General features: G+C 53.2%; 1 protein-coding gene across 1 annotated transcript in view; it reads right to left on the bottom strand.

Moving 5' to 3' along the window:
- The window catches only part of LOC133519380 (transportin-1), a 33,468-nt gene that overhangs the window by 6,728 nt on the left and 9,001 nt on the right, over positions 1-17,739 (bottom strand). The window contains exons 6-12 of the mRNA XM_061853436.1: positions 17,371-17,554; positions 9,381-9,589; positions 8,876-9,085; positions 4,903-5,214; positions 4,466-4,573; positions 3,971-4,144; positions 3,420-3,591 (exon numbers count right to left, since the gene is read on the bottom strand). Coding sequence (XP_061709420.1) covers positions 3,420-3,591; positions 3,971-4,144; positions 4,466-4,573; positions 4,903-5,214; positions 8,876-9,085; positions 9,381-9,589; positions 17,371-17,554 — 1,369 coding nt within the window. The remainder of the gene's footprint in view (positions 1-3,419; positions 3,592-3,970; positions 4,145-4,465; positions 4,574-4,902; positions 5,215-8,875; positions 9,086-9,380; positions 9,590-17,370; positions 17,555-17,739) is intronic.

Raw genomic sequence — 17,739 nt, 5'->3', positions numbered from 1 at the left:
TACAATTTCATCCCATTTTATGCAATTTCCTTCATCTCCTGGTACATGCTACTCTACGTCTAGCCAATTCTTTATTTGATCTATGTAACTTTTCTTAGGGAGTCCCTTTCCGCGATGGTTTTCAATCCTACATTCTATTAATTTTCGCATGAGATCGTCGTGTCGTGTGTTGTTCCCTATAATTTGACCAATATACTTTTCTATAAATTAAAAAAGTACAACTTTTTTAAGTCATACAGTCTACTACTTTTTCGGACAAAAAAATTAGAGCAAGATAATACTAGAGCGCATTTAATAACATAATTGGTTAAAAGTAAAAAATCTTCGTTAAAAGAAATAAATAATAGTAAGCTTAGGAGTTGAAAATAGAGTTCCGGTTACTCAGGTTATAATATTAGCGAAAAAATCGTTGAGCATTAGACTTTTTGTTTGCCGCGATATCTATTGTCGAGTAGCAGTACTGAGAGTTCCGCTACTCGATGCTAGATGTCGACTACGAAAAATAATAAGCGTTTTGGTACCAAAACTGATGTATGGAGTGAGCACTCTGTGTATTTCTTATTTCTCTATGCTAGAATGGATGTCAACGTTAGAGTTTGTGAGGAAAGAGAAGAGTCGTGGAATGTATGGGGCCCAATACATTTCACGACTCTTCTCTTTCCGAACAGACTCTACAAATAATTCAATCAAAGAACAGTTACGAAAACTTGTCCTTTCAAGGAGCTTCAATTCCCACCCCAACTCCCATCATCAGGCTTTGGAAACTAATCAAATTTATAATTATAAACGAAAATTTGAGCACTTTTGAATGGTTAAATATAATAAATTTATTATAAATTACCGATTTCAAATTTTGTTTTTCAAGTGATATTGACATTGTGACACTTTTTAATACCGAGTTCTATTTTATTGTTAAGAAATTATTTATTAACTTCAAATTATAGATTTAGGAATACGTATTACGCAAAAAACTAGAAAAATATGTCATTTAATTAACTTTTATATCCCTATACCAAACCGGATCCGGTCCGGCCGGATCCGGCCCGACTACGGACAAAATCCGGCCGGATCCGGCCGGATTGAAAACCAATCCGGTTTGCAATCCCTAGTGGAGTATAAACACTGACCGAGCTAGTGCTGGAAGCACGCCTTCGTTACACGTGGAGTATAAACACTGACCGAGCTTGATGCTGATCTCGCCGATGGCCCAGGTGGCGTTGTTGCAGACGGAGATGAGCTCGGGGTTGAGGTTGGAGCCGAGGATGGGCAGGAACTCGGGGATGTAGGGGTGCACGTGCTGGAAGCACGCCTTCGTTACACGTGGAGTATAAACACTGACCGAGCTTGATGCTGATCTCGCCGATGGCCCAGGTGGCGTTGTTGCAGACGGAGATGAGCTCGGGGTTGAGGTTGGAGCCGAGGATGGGCAGGAACTCGGGGATGTAGGGGTGCACGTGCTGGAAGCACGCCTTCGTTACACGTGGAGTATAAACACTGACCGAGCTTGATGCTGATCTCGCCGATGGCCCAGGTGGCGTTGTTGCAGACGGAGATGAGCTCGGGGTTGAGGTTGGAGCCGAGGATGGGCAGGAACTCGGGGATGTAGGGGTGCACGTGCTGGAAGCACGCCTTCGTTACACGTGGAGTATAAACACTGACCGAGCTTGATGCTGATCTCGCCGATGGCCCAGGTGGCGTTGTTGCAGACGGAGATGAGCTCGGGGTTGAGGTTGGAGCCGAGGATGGGCAGGAACTCGGGGATGTAGGGGTGCACGTGCTGGAAGCACGCCTTCGTTACACGTGGAGTATAAACACTGACCGAGCTTGATGCTGATCTCGCCGATGGCCCAGGTGGCGTTGTTGCAGACGGAGATGAGCTCGGGGTTGAGGTTGGAGCCGAGGATGGGCAGGAACTCGGGGATGTAGGGGTGCACGTGCTGGAAGCACGCCTTCGTTACACGTGGAGTATAAACACTGACCGAGCTTGATGCTGATCTCGCCGATGGCCCAGGTGGCGTTGTTGCAGACGGAGATGAGCTCGGGGTTGAGGTTGGAGCCGAGGATGGGCAGGAACTCGGGGATGTAGGGGTGCACGTGCTGGAAGCACGCCTTCGTTACACGTGGAGTATAAACACTGACCGAGCTTGATGCTGATCTCGCCGATGGCCCAGGTGGCGTTGTTGCAGACGGAGATGAGCTCGGGGTTGAGGTTGGAGCCGAGGATGGGCAGGAACTCGGGGATGTAGGGGTGCACGTGCTGGAAGCACGCCTTCGTTACACGTGGAGTATAAACACTGACCGAGCTTGATGCTGATCTCGCCGATGGCCCAGGTGGCGTTGTTGCAGACGGAGATGAGCTCGGGGTTGAGGTTGGAGCCGAGGATGGGCAGGAACTCGGGGATGTAGGGGTGCACGTGCTGGAAGCACGCCTTCGTTACACGTGGAGTATAAACACTGACCGAGCTTGATGCTGATCTCGCCGATGGCCCAGGTGGCGTTGTTGCAGACGGAGATGAGCTCGGGGTTGAGGTTGGAGCCGAGGATGGGCAGGAACTCGGGGATGTAGGGGTGCACGTGCTGGAAGCACGCCTTCGTTACACGTGGAGTATAAACACTGACCGAGCTTGATGCTGATCTCGCCGATGGCCCAGGTGGCGTTGTTGCAGACGGAGATGAGCTCGGGGTTGAGGTTGGAGCCGAGGATGGGCAGGAACTCGGGGATGTAGGGGTGCACGTGCTGGAAGCACGCCTTCGTTACACGTGGAGTATAAACACTGACCGAGCTTGATGCTGATCTCGCCGATGGCCCAGGTGGCGTTGTTGCAGACGGAGATGAGCTCGGGGTTGAGGTTGGAGCCGAGGATGGGCAGGAACTCGGGGATGTAGGGGTGCACGTGCTGGAAGCACGCCTTCGTTACACGTGGAGTATAAACACTGACCGAGCTTGATGCTGATCTCGCCGATGGCCCAGGTGGCGTTGTTGCAGACGGAGATGAGCTCGGGGTTGAGGTTGGAGCCGAGGATGGGCAGGAACTCGGGGATGTAGGGGTGCACGTGCTGGAAGCACGCCTTCGTTACACGTGGAGTATAAACACTGACCGAGCTTGATGCTGATCTCGCCGATGGCCCAGGTGGCGTTGTTGCAGACGGAGATGAGCTCGGGGTTGAGGTTGGAGCCGAGGATGGGCAGGAACTCGGGGATGTAGGGGTGCACGTGCTGGAAGCACGCCTTCGTTACACGTGGAGTATAAACACTGACCGAGCTTGATGCTGATCTCGCCGATGGCCCAGGTGGCGTTGTTGCAGACGGAGATGAGCTCGGGGTTGAGGTTGGAGCCGAGGATGGGCAGGAACTCGGGGATGTAGGGGTGCACGTGCTGGAAGCACGCCTTCGTTACACGTGGAGTATAAACACTGACCGAGCTTGATGCTGATCTCGCCGATGGCCCAGGTGGCGTTGTTGCAGACGGAGATGAGCTCGGGGTTGAGGTTGGAGCCGAGGATGGGCAGGAACTCGGGGATGTAGGGGTGCACGTGCTGGAAGCACGCCTTCGTCAGGTCGCCCAGCAGCGCGAACGACGACTGCCGCACCTGGATACGTGGACACGATTAGGATAAACGGCCGACGCTTGCGGATACGATTACGTTGCAACTTTCAAGTGATCGTTTCTTTTTTTTTAATAAATTAACATCTCGTTTATGATATAAAGAATTCACGGTTAAACAGTGTCAGATCGTAGTCCAATTAGATACGTGGACATTACTCGGGTACAAAATTACCGGAACGATTAAAATGATGTTAGGACCGGCCACGCTCCCCGTTCTGATTGGGCCTGCCGCGTCCCACTGCCGGACCGAATTTCATTTCGATTCGCAACGCGATGACAACACGTTCAAAATGGGAGTGATTTGTGCCATGTATACTATTATCGTCAGGTGCAGGAAACAATAACAATAGTTGGATAAACACCTCCGGCATGGGATCCTGCATGCACTGGTAGAGCAGCTGCATGAGGTTGGAGTGCAGCACCAGCTTGTCGATGTGTCCGTCCAGGCCCTCCGCCAGGCCGCTGAGCAGGTCTAGGGCCACTATCATGAAGTCTTTGTCGGGGGCGTCGAATTGTTCCGGGCTTTGACTGTTCGCCTGCAAATTATGTGGGATATGAAAAGTTACGATCATAAATGCCACTAACTCAAGATACGAGCCTAAATTAGAAGAAATCGGTTGTTTTACGACACTATGTGCTTATAGTATTCCACTCTTTTGATTAAGCTCAGCCACGAATTGTAGTTGAAGACAAAACTTTTTGATTCAAACTTGAGTTTGTAAGAACTTAAATTAGAAAAAAAAAAACATGCATATAGTTCTATAGATCACGATAAAACTTTTGAGTGCTGTTGTTAATTCGGAGTTTTGTAAATGTATAGTAGGGTGAGATAAGATATGAGGTTCTAGGCGACTCACGATGTTCTGGTTGAGCGTCTGCTCGATGAGCGCGACGCAGCGCCGGAACACGGGCTCGCAGTAGGGCAGGAAGCCGGCCTGCAGCGCCGTGGCCACCGACGACAGGCACTGCACAAGGACGCGCACATCAGCCATCTTACTACTATTCCCCCTATATCATTTTTGATTGGGAAGACCGTTATAGGGTAAGAATGTCGTATTTGAATAAGCACTTCGCTCAGACACAGTCAGAAAAAAGGGCTTCGCTCCTTCTGCTAGTGATCTTCTGTAAGTGGACTATATGTACAACCGTAAGAGTTAGAAGCGACAAAAGTACATGTAAATGATCTTTCCCACATTATAGATGAGATAAGATGTGTAGGCTACACAGAGATTCCGCTCTTCATGATCCTAATGGTCCTTGTTGAAGCTAAATAATCACAGTGAAATCGACTCACCTCCAACAACGGGAACAAATCCTTATCCTCGTCCTTCAGCACATTCCACTTATTGATCAGCGGAGGCATCAGCAGCTGAATATACTCGGGCTTGTTCAAATGGTGCCCCACGGAGTCGGCTAGCGTCCCAATGGCATCATACAGTATGAGCAGGTTCTTGTGCTGATATTTCCCGAAGGCGAAGACCAGGGTCTGTAGGATGTAGCCGAGGTAGGGGACGAGCTCCGTGCAGGCTTCCTCCTCCAGGGTGGCGAAGGCGGAGCAGGCGGCCTCTTGCACGCGCTTGTTGTTGTCCAGGACTCGTTTCAGAAGCTGCGAAGGAAAAGTTTTTGTTATCGATTCAGGTTTTCATATTTTATAGTAATTCAAAGATTCCAGTTTTGAAAAATAATTGGGATGACATCGAGCCGCTCAAAACCAACGTAACATTTGCGTACATCATGTGCATCAAAAGCGACCCTGTTTTTTCCGAACCCAATTTCAGAAATGATGAAGTAACCTCGGTCATGACGGGACGGAGGTAGAGGTCGTGGGACTGCGCCACGACCCAGTGGCTGTAGCGGGAGAGCGTCCAGCACGTGATGGCGCGCACCAGGGCCTTGCGCTCGCCGAGGCAGCACACCAGGTAGGGCACGAGGGGAGGATGTTACCTCGGTCATGACGGGACGGAGGTAGAGGTCGTGGGACTGCGCCACGACCCAGTGGCTGTAGCGGGAGAGCGTCCAGCACGTGATGGCGCGCACCAGGGCCTTGCGCTCGCCGAGGCAGCACACCAGGTAGGGCACGAGGGGAGGATGTTACCTCGGTCATGACGGGACGGAGGTAGAGGTCGTGGGACTGCGCCACGACCCAGTGGCTGTAGCGGGAGAGCGTCCAGCACGTGATGGCGCGCACCAGGGCCTTGCGCTCGCCGAGGCAGCACACCAGGTAGGGCACGAGGGGAGGATGTTACCTCGGTCATGACGGGACGGAGGTAGAGGTCGTGGGACTGCGCCACGACCCAGTGGCTGTAGCGGGAGAGCGTCCAGCACGTGATGGCGCGCACCAGGGCCTTGCGCTCGCCGAGGCAGCACACCAGGTAGGGCACGAGGGGAGGATGTTACCTCGGTCATGACGGGACGGAGGTAGAGGTCGTGGGACTGCGCCACGACCCAGTGGCTGTAGCGGGAGAGCGTCCAGCACGTGATGGCGCGCACCAGGGCCTTGCGCTCGCCGAGGCAGCACACCAGGTAGGGCACGAGGGGAGGATGTTACCTCGGTCATGACGGGACGGAGGTAGAGGTCGTGGGACTGCGCCACGACCCAGTGGCTGTAGCGGGAGAGCGTCCAGCACGTGATGGCGCGCACCAGGGCCTTGCGCTCGCCGAGGCAGCACACCAGGTAGGGCACGAGGGGAGGATGTTACCTCGGTCATGACGGGACGGAGGTAGAGGTCGTGGGACTGCGCCACGACCCAGTGGCTGTAGCGGGAGAGCGTCCAGCACGTGATGGCGCGCACCAGGGCCTTGCGCTCGCCGAGGCAGCACACCAGGTAGGGCACGAGGGGAGGATGTTACCTCGGTCATGACGGGACGGAGGTAGAGGTCGTGGGACTGCGCCACGACCCAGTGGCTGTAGCGGGAGAGCGTCCAGCACGTGATGGCGCGCACCAGGGCCTTGCGCTCGCCGAGGCAGCACACCAGGTAGGGCACGAGGGGAGGATGTTACCTCGGTCATGACGGGACGGAGGTAGAGGTCGTGGGACTGCGCCACGACCCAGTGGCTGTAGCGGGAGAGCGTCCAGCACGTGATGGCGCGCACCAGGGCCTTGCGCTCGCCGAGGCAGCACACCAGGTAGGGCACGAGGGGAGGATGTTACCTCGGTCATGACGGGACGGAGGTAGAGGTCGTGGGACTGCGCCACGACCCAGTGGCTGTAGCGGGAGAGCGTCCAGCACGTGATGGCGCGCACCAGGGCCTTGCGCTCGCCGAGGCAGCACACCAGGTAGGGCACGAGGGGAGGATGTTACCTCGGTCATGACGGGACGGAGGTAGAGGTCGTGGGACTGCGCCACGACCCAGTGGCTGTAGCGGGAGAGCGTCCAGCACGTGATGGCGCGCACCAGGGCCTTGCGCTCGCCGAGGCAGCACACCAGGTAGGGCACGAGGGGAGGATGTTACCTCGGTCATGACGGGACGGAGGTAGAGGTCGTGGGACTGCGCCACGACCCAGTGGCTGTAGCGGGAGAGCGTCCAGCACGTGATGGCGCGCACCAGGGCCTTGCGCTCGCCGAGGCAGCACACCAGGTAGGGCACGAGGGGAGGATGTTACCTCGGTCATGACGGGACGGAGGTAGAGGTCGTGGGACTGCGCCACGACCCAGTGGCTGTAGCGGGAGAGCGTCCAGCACGTGATGGCGCGCACCAGGGCCTTGCGCTCGCCGAGGCAGCACACCAGGTAGGGCACGAGGGGAGGATGTTACCTCGGTCATGACGGGACGGAGGTAGAGGTCGTGGGACTGCGCCACGACCCAGTGGCTGTAGCGGGAGAGCGTCCAGCACGTGATGGCGCGCACCAGGGCCTTGCGCTCGCCGAGGCAGCACACCAGGTAGGGCACGAGGGGAGGATGTTACCTCGGTCATGACGGGACGGAGGTAGAGGTCGTGGGACTGCGCCACGACCCAGTGGCTGTAGCGGGAGAGCGTCCAGCACGTGATGGCGCGCACCAGGGCCTTGCGCTCGCCGAGGCAGCACACCAGGTAGGGCACGAGGGGAGGATGTTACCTCGGTCATGACGGGACGGAGGTAGAGGTCGTGGGACTGCGCCACGACCCAGTGGCTGTAGCGGGAGAGCGTCCAGCACGTGATGGCGCGCACCAGGGCCTTGCGCTCGCCGAGGCAGCACACCAGGTAGGGCACGAGGGGAGGATGTTACCTCGGTCATGACGGGACGGAGGTAGAGGTCGTGGGACTGCGCCACGACCCAGTGGCTGTAGCGGGAGAGCGTCCAGCACGTGATGGCGCGCACCAGGGCCTTGCGCTCGCCGAGGCAGCACACCAGGTAGGGCACGAGGGGAGGATGTTACCTCGGTCATGACGGGACGGAGGTAGAGGTCGTGGGACTGCGCCACGACCCAGTGGCTGTAGCGGGAGAGCGTCCAGCACGTGATGGCGCGCACCAGGGCCTTGCGCTCGCCGAGGCAGCACACCAGGTAGGGCACGAGGGGAGGATGTTACCTCGGTCATGACGGGACGGAGGTAGAGGTCGTGGGACTGCGCCACGACCCAGTGGCTGTAGCGGGAGAGCGTCCAGCACGTGATGGCGCGCACCAGGGCCTTGCGCTCGCCGAGGCAGCACACCAGGTAGGGCACGAGGGGAGGATGTTACCTCGGTCATGACGGGACGGAGGTAGAGGTCGTGGGACTGCGCCACGACCCAGTGGCTGTAGCGGGAGAGCGTCCAGCACGTGATGGCGCGCACCAGGGCCTTGCGCTCGCCGAGGCAGCACACCAGGTAGGGCACGAGGGGAGGATGTTACCTCGGTCATGACGGGACGGAGGTTAGAGGTCGTGGGACTGCGCCACGACCCAGTGGCTGTAGCGGGAGAGCGTCCAGCACGTGATGGCGCGCACCAGGGCCTTGCGCTCGCCGAGGCAGCACACCAGGTAGGGCACGAGGGGAGGATGTTACCTCGGTCATGACGGGACGGAGGTAGAGGTCGTGGGACTGCGCCACGACCCAGTGGCTGTAGCGGGAGAGCGTCCAGCACGTGATGGCGCGCACCAGGGCCTTGCGCTCGCCGAGGCAGCACACCAGGTAGGGCACGAGGGGAGGATGTTACCTCGGTCATGACGGGACGGAGGTAGAGGTCGTGGGACTGCGCCACGACCCAGTGGCTGTAGCGGGAGAGCGTCCAGCACGTGATGGCGCGCACCAGGGCCTTGCGCTCGCCGAGGCAGCACACCAGGTAGGGCACGAGGGGAGGATGTTACCTCGGTCATGACGGGACGGAGGTAGAGGTCGTGGGACTGCGCCACGACCCAGTGGCTGTAGCGGGAGAGCGTCCAGCACGTGATGGCGCGCACCAGGGCCTTGCGCTCGCCGAGGCAGCACACCAGGTAGGGCACGAGGTCGGGCAGGTGCGGCACCATGCCGCCCATGCAGCCGTCCGCCACCGCGCCCAGCGCCAGGATGCCGCTCTCCTGAAGCAACACGGGCATGTTAGCCACATTCCTTCATAACCATCATTATAAACTTGAACTGAGAAGCCTTTGTGCGAACGATATCTTCAAAATTGGAGCAATCAGTTGTCTTAGTTCGAAGCCTATCTGGGAAGTATCCATGTGGAGAATTTAAAATCGCCTAAGAAAACTAAAGATATTTGTCAGAGGTAGATATTGTTCAGTGTTTGAAAAAAAATGCGCTAATCCATTAAAATACTATCTTGCTACCCTCAGTGTGATCGCTCAGGGTATCAGCTTGTGAGGAGCGGCTCACCTTGATAACCCAGTCCTCGTGGAACAGCGTCTCCTTGAGGATGGGGAACAGCACCGGCAGCAGGTCCTGCGCGAACACGTTGGCGAGCACGTCCAGCGCCGCCGCGGAGCACTTGCGCAGGTTCCAGTCGGAGAGGGAGCCGTCGTCGTCGCCGCCCTCCTCCTCGTCCTCCGACTCGCCGCCGGCCATGTTGCTGTCGCCCGCCCCCGCTGGAACAACGACCCAAGGTTATCGACTGAGGGTTGTCAGGACTTAAGGTCAAATATATACACTTTGACGGGTCGACGAATTGCTACTCTGATCTGGAATCATAGTAATGTCATCCATTACTATGATTGCAGGTTCAGTTTGGAGGAGATAAGCAGAAAATCTGGGTCAAACACGTCGCGACGACTCCCGAGGTAAACCGACCGGCAAGTATGAATCCAGACCCAAGTATGACGCCGGACCTAAGTATGAATCCGGACCCAAGTATGAATCCGGCCCCAAGTAGGAATCCGGGTCCAAGTATGAATCCAGACCCAAGTATGAATTCGGACCCGAACACCTCCAACTTGCAGTCAATATATTCAAAAGCAAAACTAAATGACAGTACGACAGAACACACTAACTCCACCGACAATGACTATCGCACCGTGTCATACAAAAGAGGCCGTATGCAACCAAAAACAACACGAGTTGCAATCACCGGAACAGGCCCAGCAGATACGGACTTACTTACTATAGAGCGCGGTAAAAAAATTCACGCCTGCTTTTTTAAAAGCGACACAACCCCGGAGGCTATCAGGTCTTATATAGCTAAAAAGACTGGGTATACGAACTGCACGGCCGAAAAATTACGCCTAAAGCATGAGCACTATGCATCGTTTGCAATCACTGTCCCGTGCAGTAAGTATGAAGAAATGATGTCTCCAAATATCTGGCCATCTGGAACGGAGGTGAGCGAGTGGTTTCGGGGCGGCGCCGGGCGCGCCGGGCGCGCTCCCCCCCGACCCCGACACCGCCGCCTCGCGCACGTCGATCGACCAGCCGCCGGCGCAGAGAACAACTGACACCGACACACAGGCACCGCGAACTACGGTTCTCACGGTCTGCCACCAAAATATTAGAGGATTATATGGAAAAACGAAGCAACTAGAAATGTTACTAAGTAACGACCTGACGTGTGACATTTTAATTTTAACCGAACATTTTTTGCGTAGCCATGAAATTCATGCCGTGACATTAACTAATTTCGATTTACTATCACATTACTGTAGACCAAACATAGAACGGGGTGGAAGCTGCATTTATGCTAAATCAGATATAAAGGCTTTGACCCGATCGGACTATTGTGAGTTGTCTCGCGAGCAGGTTTTTGATGTTTGCGCAATACATATAATACATGAGGATCTTTTAATTGTGGGAATTTACCACTCCAACCTAACAAATCATTCCGAATATCTCGGGTTATTCGATGGCCTGCTGGCCAAAATAAATGAAGACAAACTCCAAGCAATCATAATGGGCGATATTAATATCGACTTGCTTAAGAATACTGCCATCAAAAAACAACTGTGATATTTTATCAGCTCATAATTTTGGTCAGTATGTTAACGAAGTCACCCGGAAAGACGGTGATAGCGCGACGTTGCTAGACCACGCATATTCAAACATCCGTGACGACCGTGTGTCCGCAACATGCGTTGTCACTAACCTGAGTGACCATACAGCGCAGCGACTCACCGTGCCGCGCACTCCACACTTGTCGTCCCCACTGATAACGAAACGTGTTTTTAGCGATACAAACTAGGGCTCGCGGTCGGATCCGTGTTTCGTTTACACGTTCCGAATACCCGTTTCCGAATAATAAGTAAACGGTTTTCTGGCCCGTTCCACACGTGTAATTAAGAAACGTGTAATTAAGAGCCGTTTCCACGGATAAACGGGTATTCGAAGAAACGGATCTTATTTACCCGTGGCTCCGGAAACGTCCTTGACGAGTAGCAAAGGAACGGACCGGCGTACGTAAGAGCTACAAATTATTAGACAAAAGATTCATGACGTTTATGCCATATTTAACCTTATTCCGTGGTTCATAGAGTCGAAATTCAATAAAAGGTTTATTTGCAAAACCGTTTTCTGAGCAGAGGGCCTACCGCGAACCACGTTCGACGTGTTGCCGCCCCGTCACACTTACGTAAAATTTTATAAGTGCAACAGAGAGGCAACACGACGAACGTGGTTCGCGGTAGGTCCTCTGTTAGTTTTTGCTTGCAATGTTTTAAGTTGCAATAAGTACGAGTAGAAAATTAGAAATACTGTATAGTGCTACCATAGTAGTATTTTATATAAAAGTTCAAATACTAACACTTTATTGTTTATTTATTATATAACTTGATAGCAATAAATATAAAGTGCTAGTAATAAAAAATAAAATCAATAAAGACTGTACACGATAAAATCTGCCAAGTGCTTGATCTGGTATTCTGATATTCGTAAAAATTAAAAAATGCAATATCTTAAAACAATTTTTAAAAAACAATCAAATGCTAGTATTAAGATTAATTTGAAAACAAATTACAATCAAATATATACCTAAGTAATAACATCTTGTAGCTCTCACTCTCGTCATAGAAAAATGCCTTTTAGTGTGGTGCGGCTACAAAACAATGGGATACATTTACTTTAATTTTTGCCGCTGCATCTGTTACAATTTTAATATATGCAGATATGTTTACCTTATTACAAGGACATAAAGCTCATAATTGGTTGTGACAGTTCTGATAACTGTTTGGGAACCTATTTGTTTTGGCGATATCGTACAATAGGGTCTTCGAAAAACAATACGTTCTAAGAATCTAGTGAATGGAACGCCACCGGGCGGCAAACTGTGAAAGTGTCCCAAGTGAATATGAATGATTGCCAATTTTGAGATCTATCTTAATGTATTAAACAATATAATCGAAAGGTAAGAAAGGTAGCATGAGTCTTTAAGGTTATCGCGTGAAATTCTTCGTTTCGAATGCCGCTTGTGTGTGTATTTTTTTGCATCATTGGCAGATTTGTTGTTTTCGCATAGCAGTAAATTGATAAAAATAACCACAAAGTAATTAATAATTATTTTCTTAACTGTTATTTTTAACTAATATAGGTAGTATTTGTCTGAATACATATTCTTCACGAAACTATTACACCAGTATATATAAAAATGTGTTTCTTTCATTGAAATATAATATGTAATGATATTAGGTTAAAAACAATAATACTAAAAAAATAAGATTCTAAACTAGGGCCGAATAGGTTCAAAATTAAAAATAATAGACAATATTGAATAGGGACACCTACTTCGATTTATATATAGTATAGTTGGCTAAATATGTAATATCCACCCAGTTAGAAACAATTAAAAAAAATTGTACGCCTAACAAGTTCATCTGAAGTCAACATTCAATAGTAGACCTTGTAAGCATTGGCTCAAACTGTTTCGGATCCGTTCGGGCCGGTCTTAAGTACACGTTTAAACGGAGATACGTATCCGAGAAACGTTTCTTGGGAACGGTTCTTGGAGACGGATCCGGATCCCGGCGGTTCCGTTTAAACCGTGTTCTTAGCACCGCCGGGCTTAAGAACACGGGTATCCGTTTCGGCGTGTAACACGGATACCGGGAGCCCTAATACAAACATAACATCTTTTGTAACTGCGCTTGAGTCTATAGATTGGAAAGGTATAGTGGCTAAGCACACGGGCAATTGCAATCAATTCGCAACTACAGTTGTTAACATCTTCACATTCCTACTCGAGATTCATTTCCCATTAAAAAATATGAATACTCGTCCTAAAAATAATCCTTGGATTGATCAAGAACTTAAAGACCTTAAATTGTTAGTTTTCGATTTTATTAAATTATCAAATAAATACCCGGGCAATATGTCTTTACATGACGCTTCAAATGAACTACTGAAATCGTACAATAACAAATTAAAATGCAAACGTACTATATATTTTAATTCATTAATTAGTAACAACCCCAATAAAAGTAGAGCAATGTGGAAGGCTATAAACATCGAGCTGGCCCGGGCGCCGCGCCCGCGCGTCGACTACACCGAGCTACTCACGGACAGCGCCGGCAGCCCGTTCGCAACCAAACAACTTGCGGTAGACGCGCTCAACCACGAGTTCGTAACGGCTGCCGCCGCATGCGGCGCGCCCGCCGCTGACCACAGCAGCTGTATCACCTCCTTATCTGACGGGTATGTCGCCAGTGATAGCTCTATAAGACTCAGGCCTTTTACACCAGCTGAAGTCGCAAACATATTTAAAACTTCTATCGCGACCAAAAACAGTACCGACGTTTACGGCCTCTCCGCTAATCTGTTAAAACGAGCTAGTCCCGCAATTAGCTACGTTCTTTGTGAACTATTCAATAGCTGCATGCGAACAGGAGTATACCCTGAGAATCTGAAAAAAGTAAAAATAAGCCCACTTTACAAAGGTAAGGGTAAAAAATCATTAATAAAATCCTACCGCCCCATATCCCTGGTCCCAGTGCCCAGCAAATGTTTCGAAGTAGGTTTAAACAAGAGGCTACTCGGTTTTTGGGCACAAAAGAATACACTGTCGGACAGCCAATATGCCTACCGCCCTGGCCGGTCCACCACTGACCTAGTGCGAGAAGTAGTGCGCTGCGTATTGAGCGCCCGCGAAGCGGGGAACCACGTAGGTGTCATCTGCTGCGACCTGTCCCGTGCCTTTGACACTGCAGACCACGTACTCGTCTCCAATAAGCTAGCCCACTACGGTATCCGAGGCCTAGCCACCAAGCTAATACTGTCCTTTATGACTGACAGAGCGCAAGTGGTGGTAGGCGACGGAGGGAGGGTCGTTTCTGCCGAGCTAAAAAATCTGATGGGGGTCCCTCAAGGATCGTGCCTCTCCAACACCCTGTTCAGCGTCTTGCTGAACGATCTGCCAATGGCTATAAAAGGTGCTGATATATTCATGTACGCCGACGACGTCACGGCAGTCGTCAGCACTGCGTCGCAGCGGGAGTTGGAAGCGGCCCTAAATCTCGTCATGGAACAACTCCACCAATGGTTTCAGGCAAATGGTTTGGCTCTAAACAAAGAAAAAACCAGCTACATGATATTCAAGCTAAACGGCCATACAAGCCCAACCACTAGGGTGTGCGCTGGCGGTGCCCCTATACAGCACGTGAACGGCGCACGCCTGCTTGGTTTCCATCTCGATAGTGCCCTAACGTGGGAGACGCACATCGATGAACTATGCAAGAGAGTAGGGAGTGCGTGCTTCGCGCTGCGGCGATTGACGATCACCGCCGGAAAGCGTGCGGTGCGAGAGTGCTATTTCGCAACAGTGCACTCGCTCCTCACGTACGGCGTGGAGCTTTGGGGCCGCGCCTCCGACTGGAAGCGCGTCTTCTCACAGCAAAAGCGCGCCATTCGCGCGATGGCTGGTAAGGCGGAGGATGCCCCCGCGCGTGACCTATTCCGCGATTTAAAGATTTTGCCCCTGCCTTGTTTACTCATCTACCAGGTTTCAGTGTTCACACACGGGAACCTGGATTTGTTCAAGCGCAGAGGCACTAACACTAACTATAGTCTACGCAGTAATAGACACCACAATAGGCTGGTCGCCGAACCACACAAACTCGCCAAGTCACAGCGATCTGTGTACTATTTAGGCCCCTCTATTTACAATCGCCTGCCGAACTCGGTAAGAGATGCAGCTTCCACCGCGGCATTTAAGGTTAGACTCAAGAAGTGGTTGACACAAGAGTCATTTTATTCATATGACGAGTTTTTAGTCTACCGCTTGTTATTTAAATGGTAAACAATATTGTGAAATATTATCGTGACATAATAAAATATTTGAATATGATATAATTTACATACAATATAATAATTAATTACATACAATATAAAATAATAATTGTATCTGCATGAATTTTATTTGTAAGATTATTGTAATTGATAAACTATTGCAAACTCACACGACACGACATGTAACAATTGTTATTAATAAATATTTCATTTCATTTCATTTCATTTCAAAGTCGATGGGCCTGTTTTTGAAGGTCCATGTGTGTGAAGGTGATTGTGTTACCGTTGTGTTTGACGGAGACGGAGCGGGGCTTGTGGAAGCGGGGGCGGATGTCGGAGTCCCGGTCGGGCTCGGCGTCGTCCGCGTCGTCGTCGCGGTCGCCGCGCAGCAGGATCACGTCCATCTCGGAGTAGCGCACGAGTGAGACAGTATACAGTACCGTTGTGTTTGACGGAGACGGAGCGGGGCTTGTGGAAGCGGGGGCGGATGTCGGAGTCCCGGTCGGGCTCGGCGTCGTCCGCGTCGTCGTCGCGGTCGCCGCGCAGCAGGATCACGTCCATCTCGGAGTAGCGCACGAGTGAGACAGTATACAGTACCGTTGTGTTTGACGGAGACGGAGCGGGGCTTGTGGAAGCGGGGGCGGATGTCGGAGTCCCGGTCGGGCTCGGCGTCGTCCGCGTCGTCGTCGCGGTCGCCGCGCAGCAGGATCACGTCCATCTCGGAGTAGCGCACGAGTGAGACAGTATACAGTACCGTTGTGTTTGACGGAGACGGAGCGGGGCTTGTGGAAGCGGGGGCGGATGTCGGAGTCCCGGTCGGGCTCGGCGTCGTCCGCGTCGTCGTCGCGGTCGCCGCGCAGCAGGATCACGTCCATCTCGGAGTAGCGCACGAGTGAGACAGTATACAGTACCGTTGTGTTTGACGGAGACGGAGCGGGGCTTGTGGAAGCGGGGGCGGATGTCGGAGTCCCGGTCGGGCTCGGCGTCGTCCGCGTCGTCGTCGCGGTCGCCGCGCAGCAGGATCACGTCCATCTCGGAGTAGCGCACGAGTGAGACAGTATACAGTACCGTTGTGTTTGACGGAGACGGAGCGGGGCTTGTGGAAGCGGGGGCGGATGTCGGAGTCCCGGTCGGGCTCGGCGTCGTCCGCGTCGTCGTCGCGGTCGCCGCGCAGCAGGATCACGTCCATCTCGGAGTAGCGCACGAGTGAGACAGTATACAGTACCGTTGTGTTTGACGGAGACGGAGCGGGGCTTGTGGAAGCGGGGGCGGATGTCGGAGTCCCGGTCGGGCTCGGCGTCGTCCGCGTCGTCGTCGCGGTCGCCGCGCAGCAGGATCACGTCCATCTCGGAGTAGCGCACGAGTGAGACAGTATACAGTACCGTTGTGTTTGACGGAGACGGAGCGGGGCTTGTGGAAGCGGGGGCGGATGTCGGAGTCCCGGTCGGGCTCGGCGTCGTCCGCGTCGTCGTCGCGGTCGCCGCGCAGCAGGATCACGTCCATCTCGGAGTAGCGCACGAGTGAGACAGTATACAGTACCGTTGTGTTTGACGGAGACGGAGCGGGGCTTGTGGAAGCGGGGGCGGATGTCGGAGTCCCGGTCGGGCTCGGCGTCGTCCGCGTCGTCGTCGCGGTCGCCGCGCAGCAGGATCACGTCCATCTCGGAGTAGCGCACGAGTGAGACAGTATACAGTACCGTTGTGTTTGACGGAGACGGAGCGGGGCTTGTGGAAGCGGGGGCGGATGTCGGAGTCCCGGTCGGGCTCGGCGTCGTCCGCGTCGTCGTCGCGGTCGCCGCGCAGCAGGATCACGTCCATCTCGGAGTAGCGCACGAGTGAGACAGTATACAGTACCGTTGTGTTTGACGGAGACGGAGCGGGGCTTGTGGAAGCGGGGGCGGATGTCGGAGTCCCGGTCGGGCTCGGCGTCGTCCGCGTCGTCGTCGCGGTCGCCGCGCAGCAGGATCACGTCCATCTCGGAGTAGCGCACGAGTGAGACAGTATACAGTACCGTTGTGTTTGACGGAGACGGAGCGGGGCTTGTGGAAGCGGGGGCGGATGTCGGAGTCCCGGTCGGGCTCGGCGTCGTCCGCGTCGTCGTCGCGGTCGCCGCGCAGCAGGATCACGTCCATCTCGGAGTAGCGCACGAGTGAGACAGTATACAGTACCGTTGTGTTTGACGGAGACGGAGCGGGGCTTGTGGAAGCGGGGGCGGATGTCGGAGTCCCGGTCGGGCTCGGCGTCGTCCGCGTCGTCGTCGCGGTCGCCGCGCAGCAGGATCACGTCCATCTCGGAGTAGCGCATGCCGCGCACCAGCACGGGCAGCAGGGCGTTCAGGCGCCCGCCGAGCACCTGGACAAAACGGCCAGTTTAACACTCGTAACGACATAGCCGCTGCCACACAAATCAAGTTGCGCTCTCATTTACGACATCATCTGTGAAAATGTCAACTGTCTAACTATCACGGTTCATAAGATACATCCTGATGACAGACGGACGGACAGCGGAGACTTAGTCCCGTTTTATCCTTTCGGTAC

This window comes from Cydia pomonella, chromosome 6 (assembly GCF_033807575.1).
Source record: "Cydia pomonella isolate Wapato2018A chromosome 6, ilCydPomo1, whole genome shotgun sequence".
NCBI lineage: Eukaryota > Metazoa > Arthropoda > Insecta > Lepidoptera > Tortricidae > Cydia > Cydia pomonella.
This window is presented reverse-complemented; position numbering and strand designations above follow the sequence as displayed.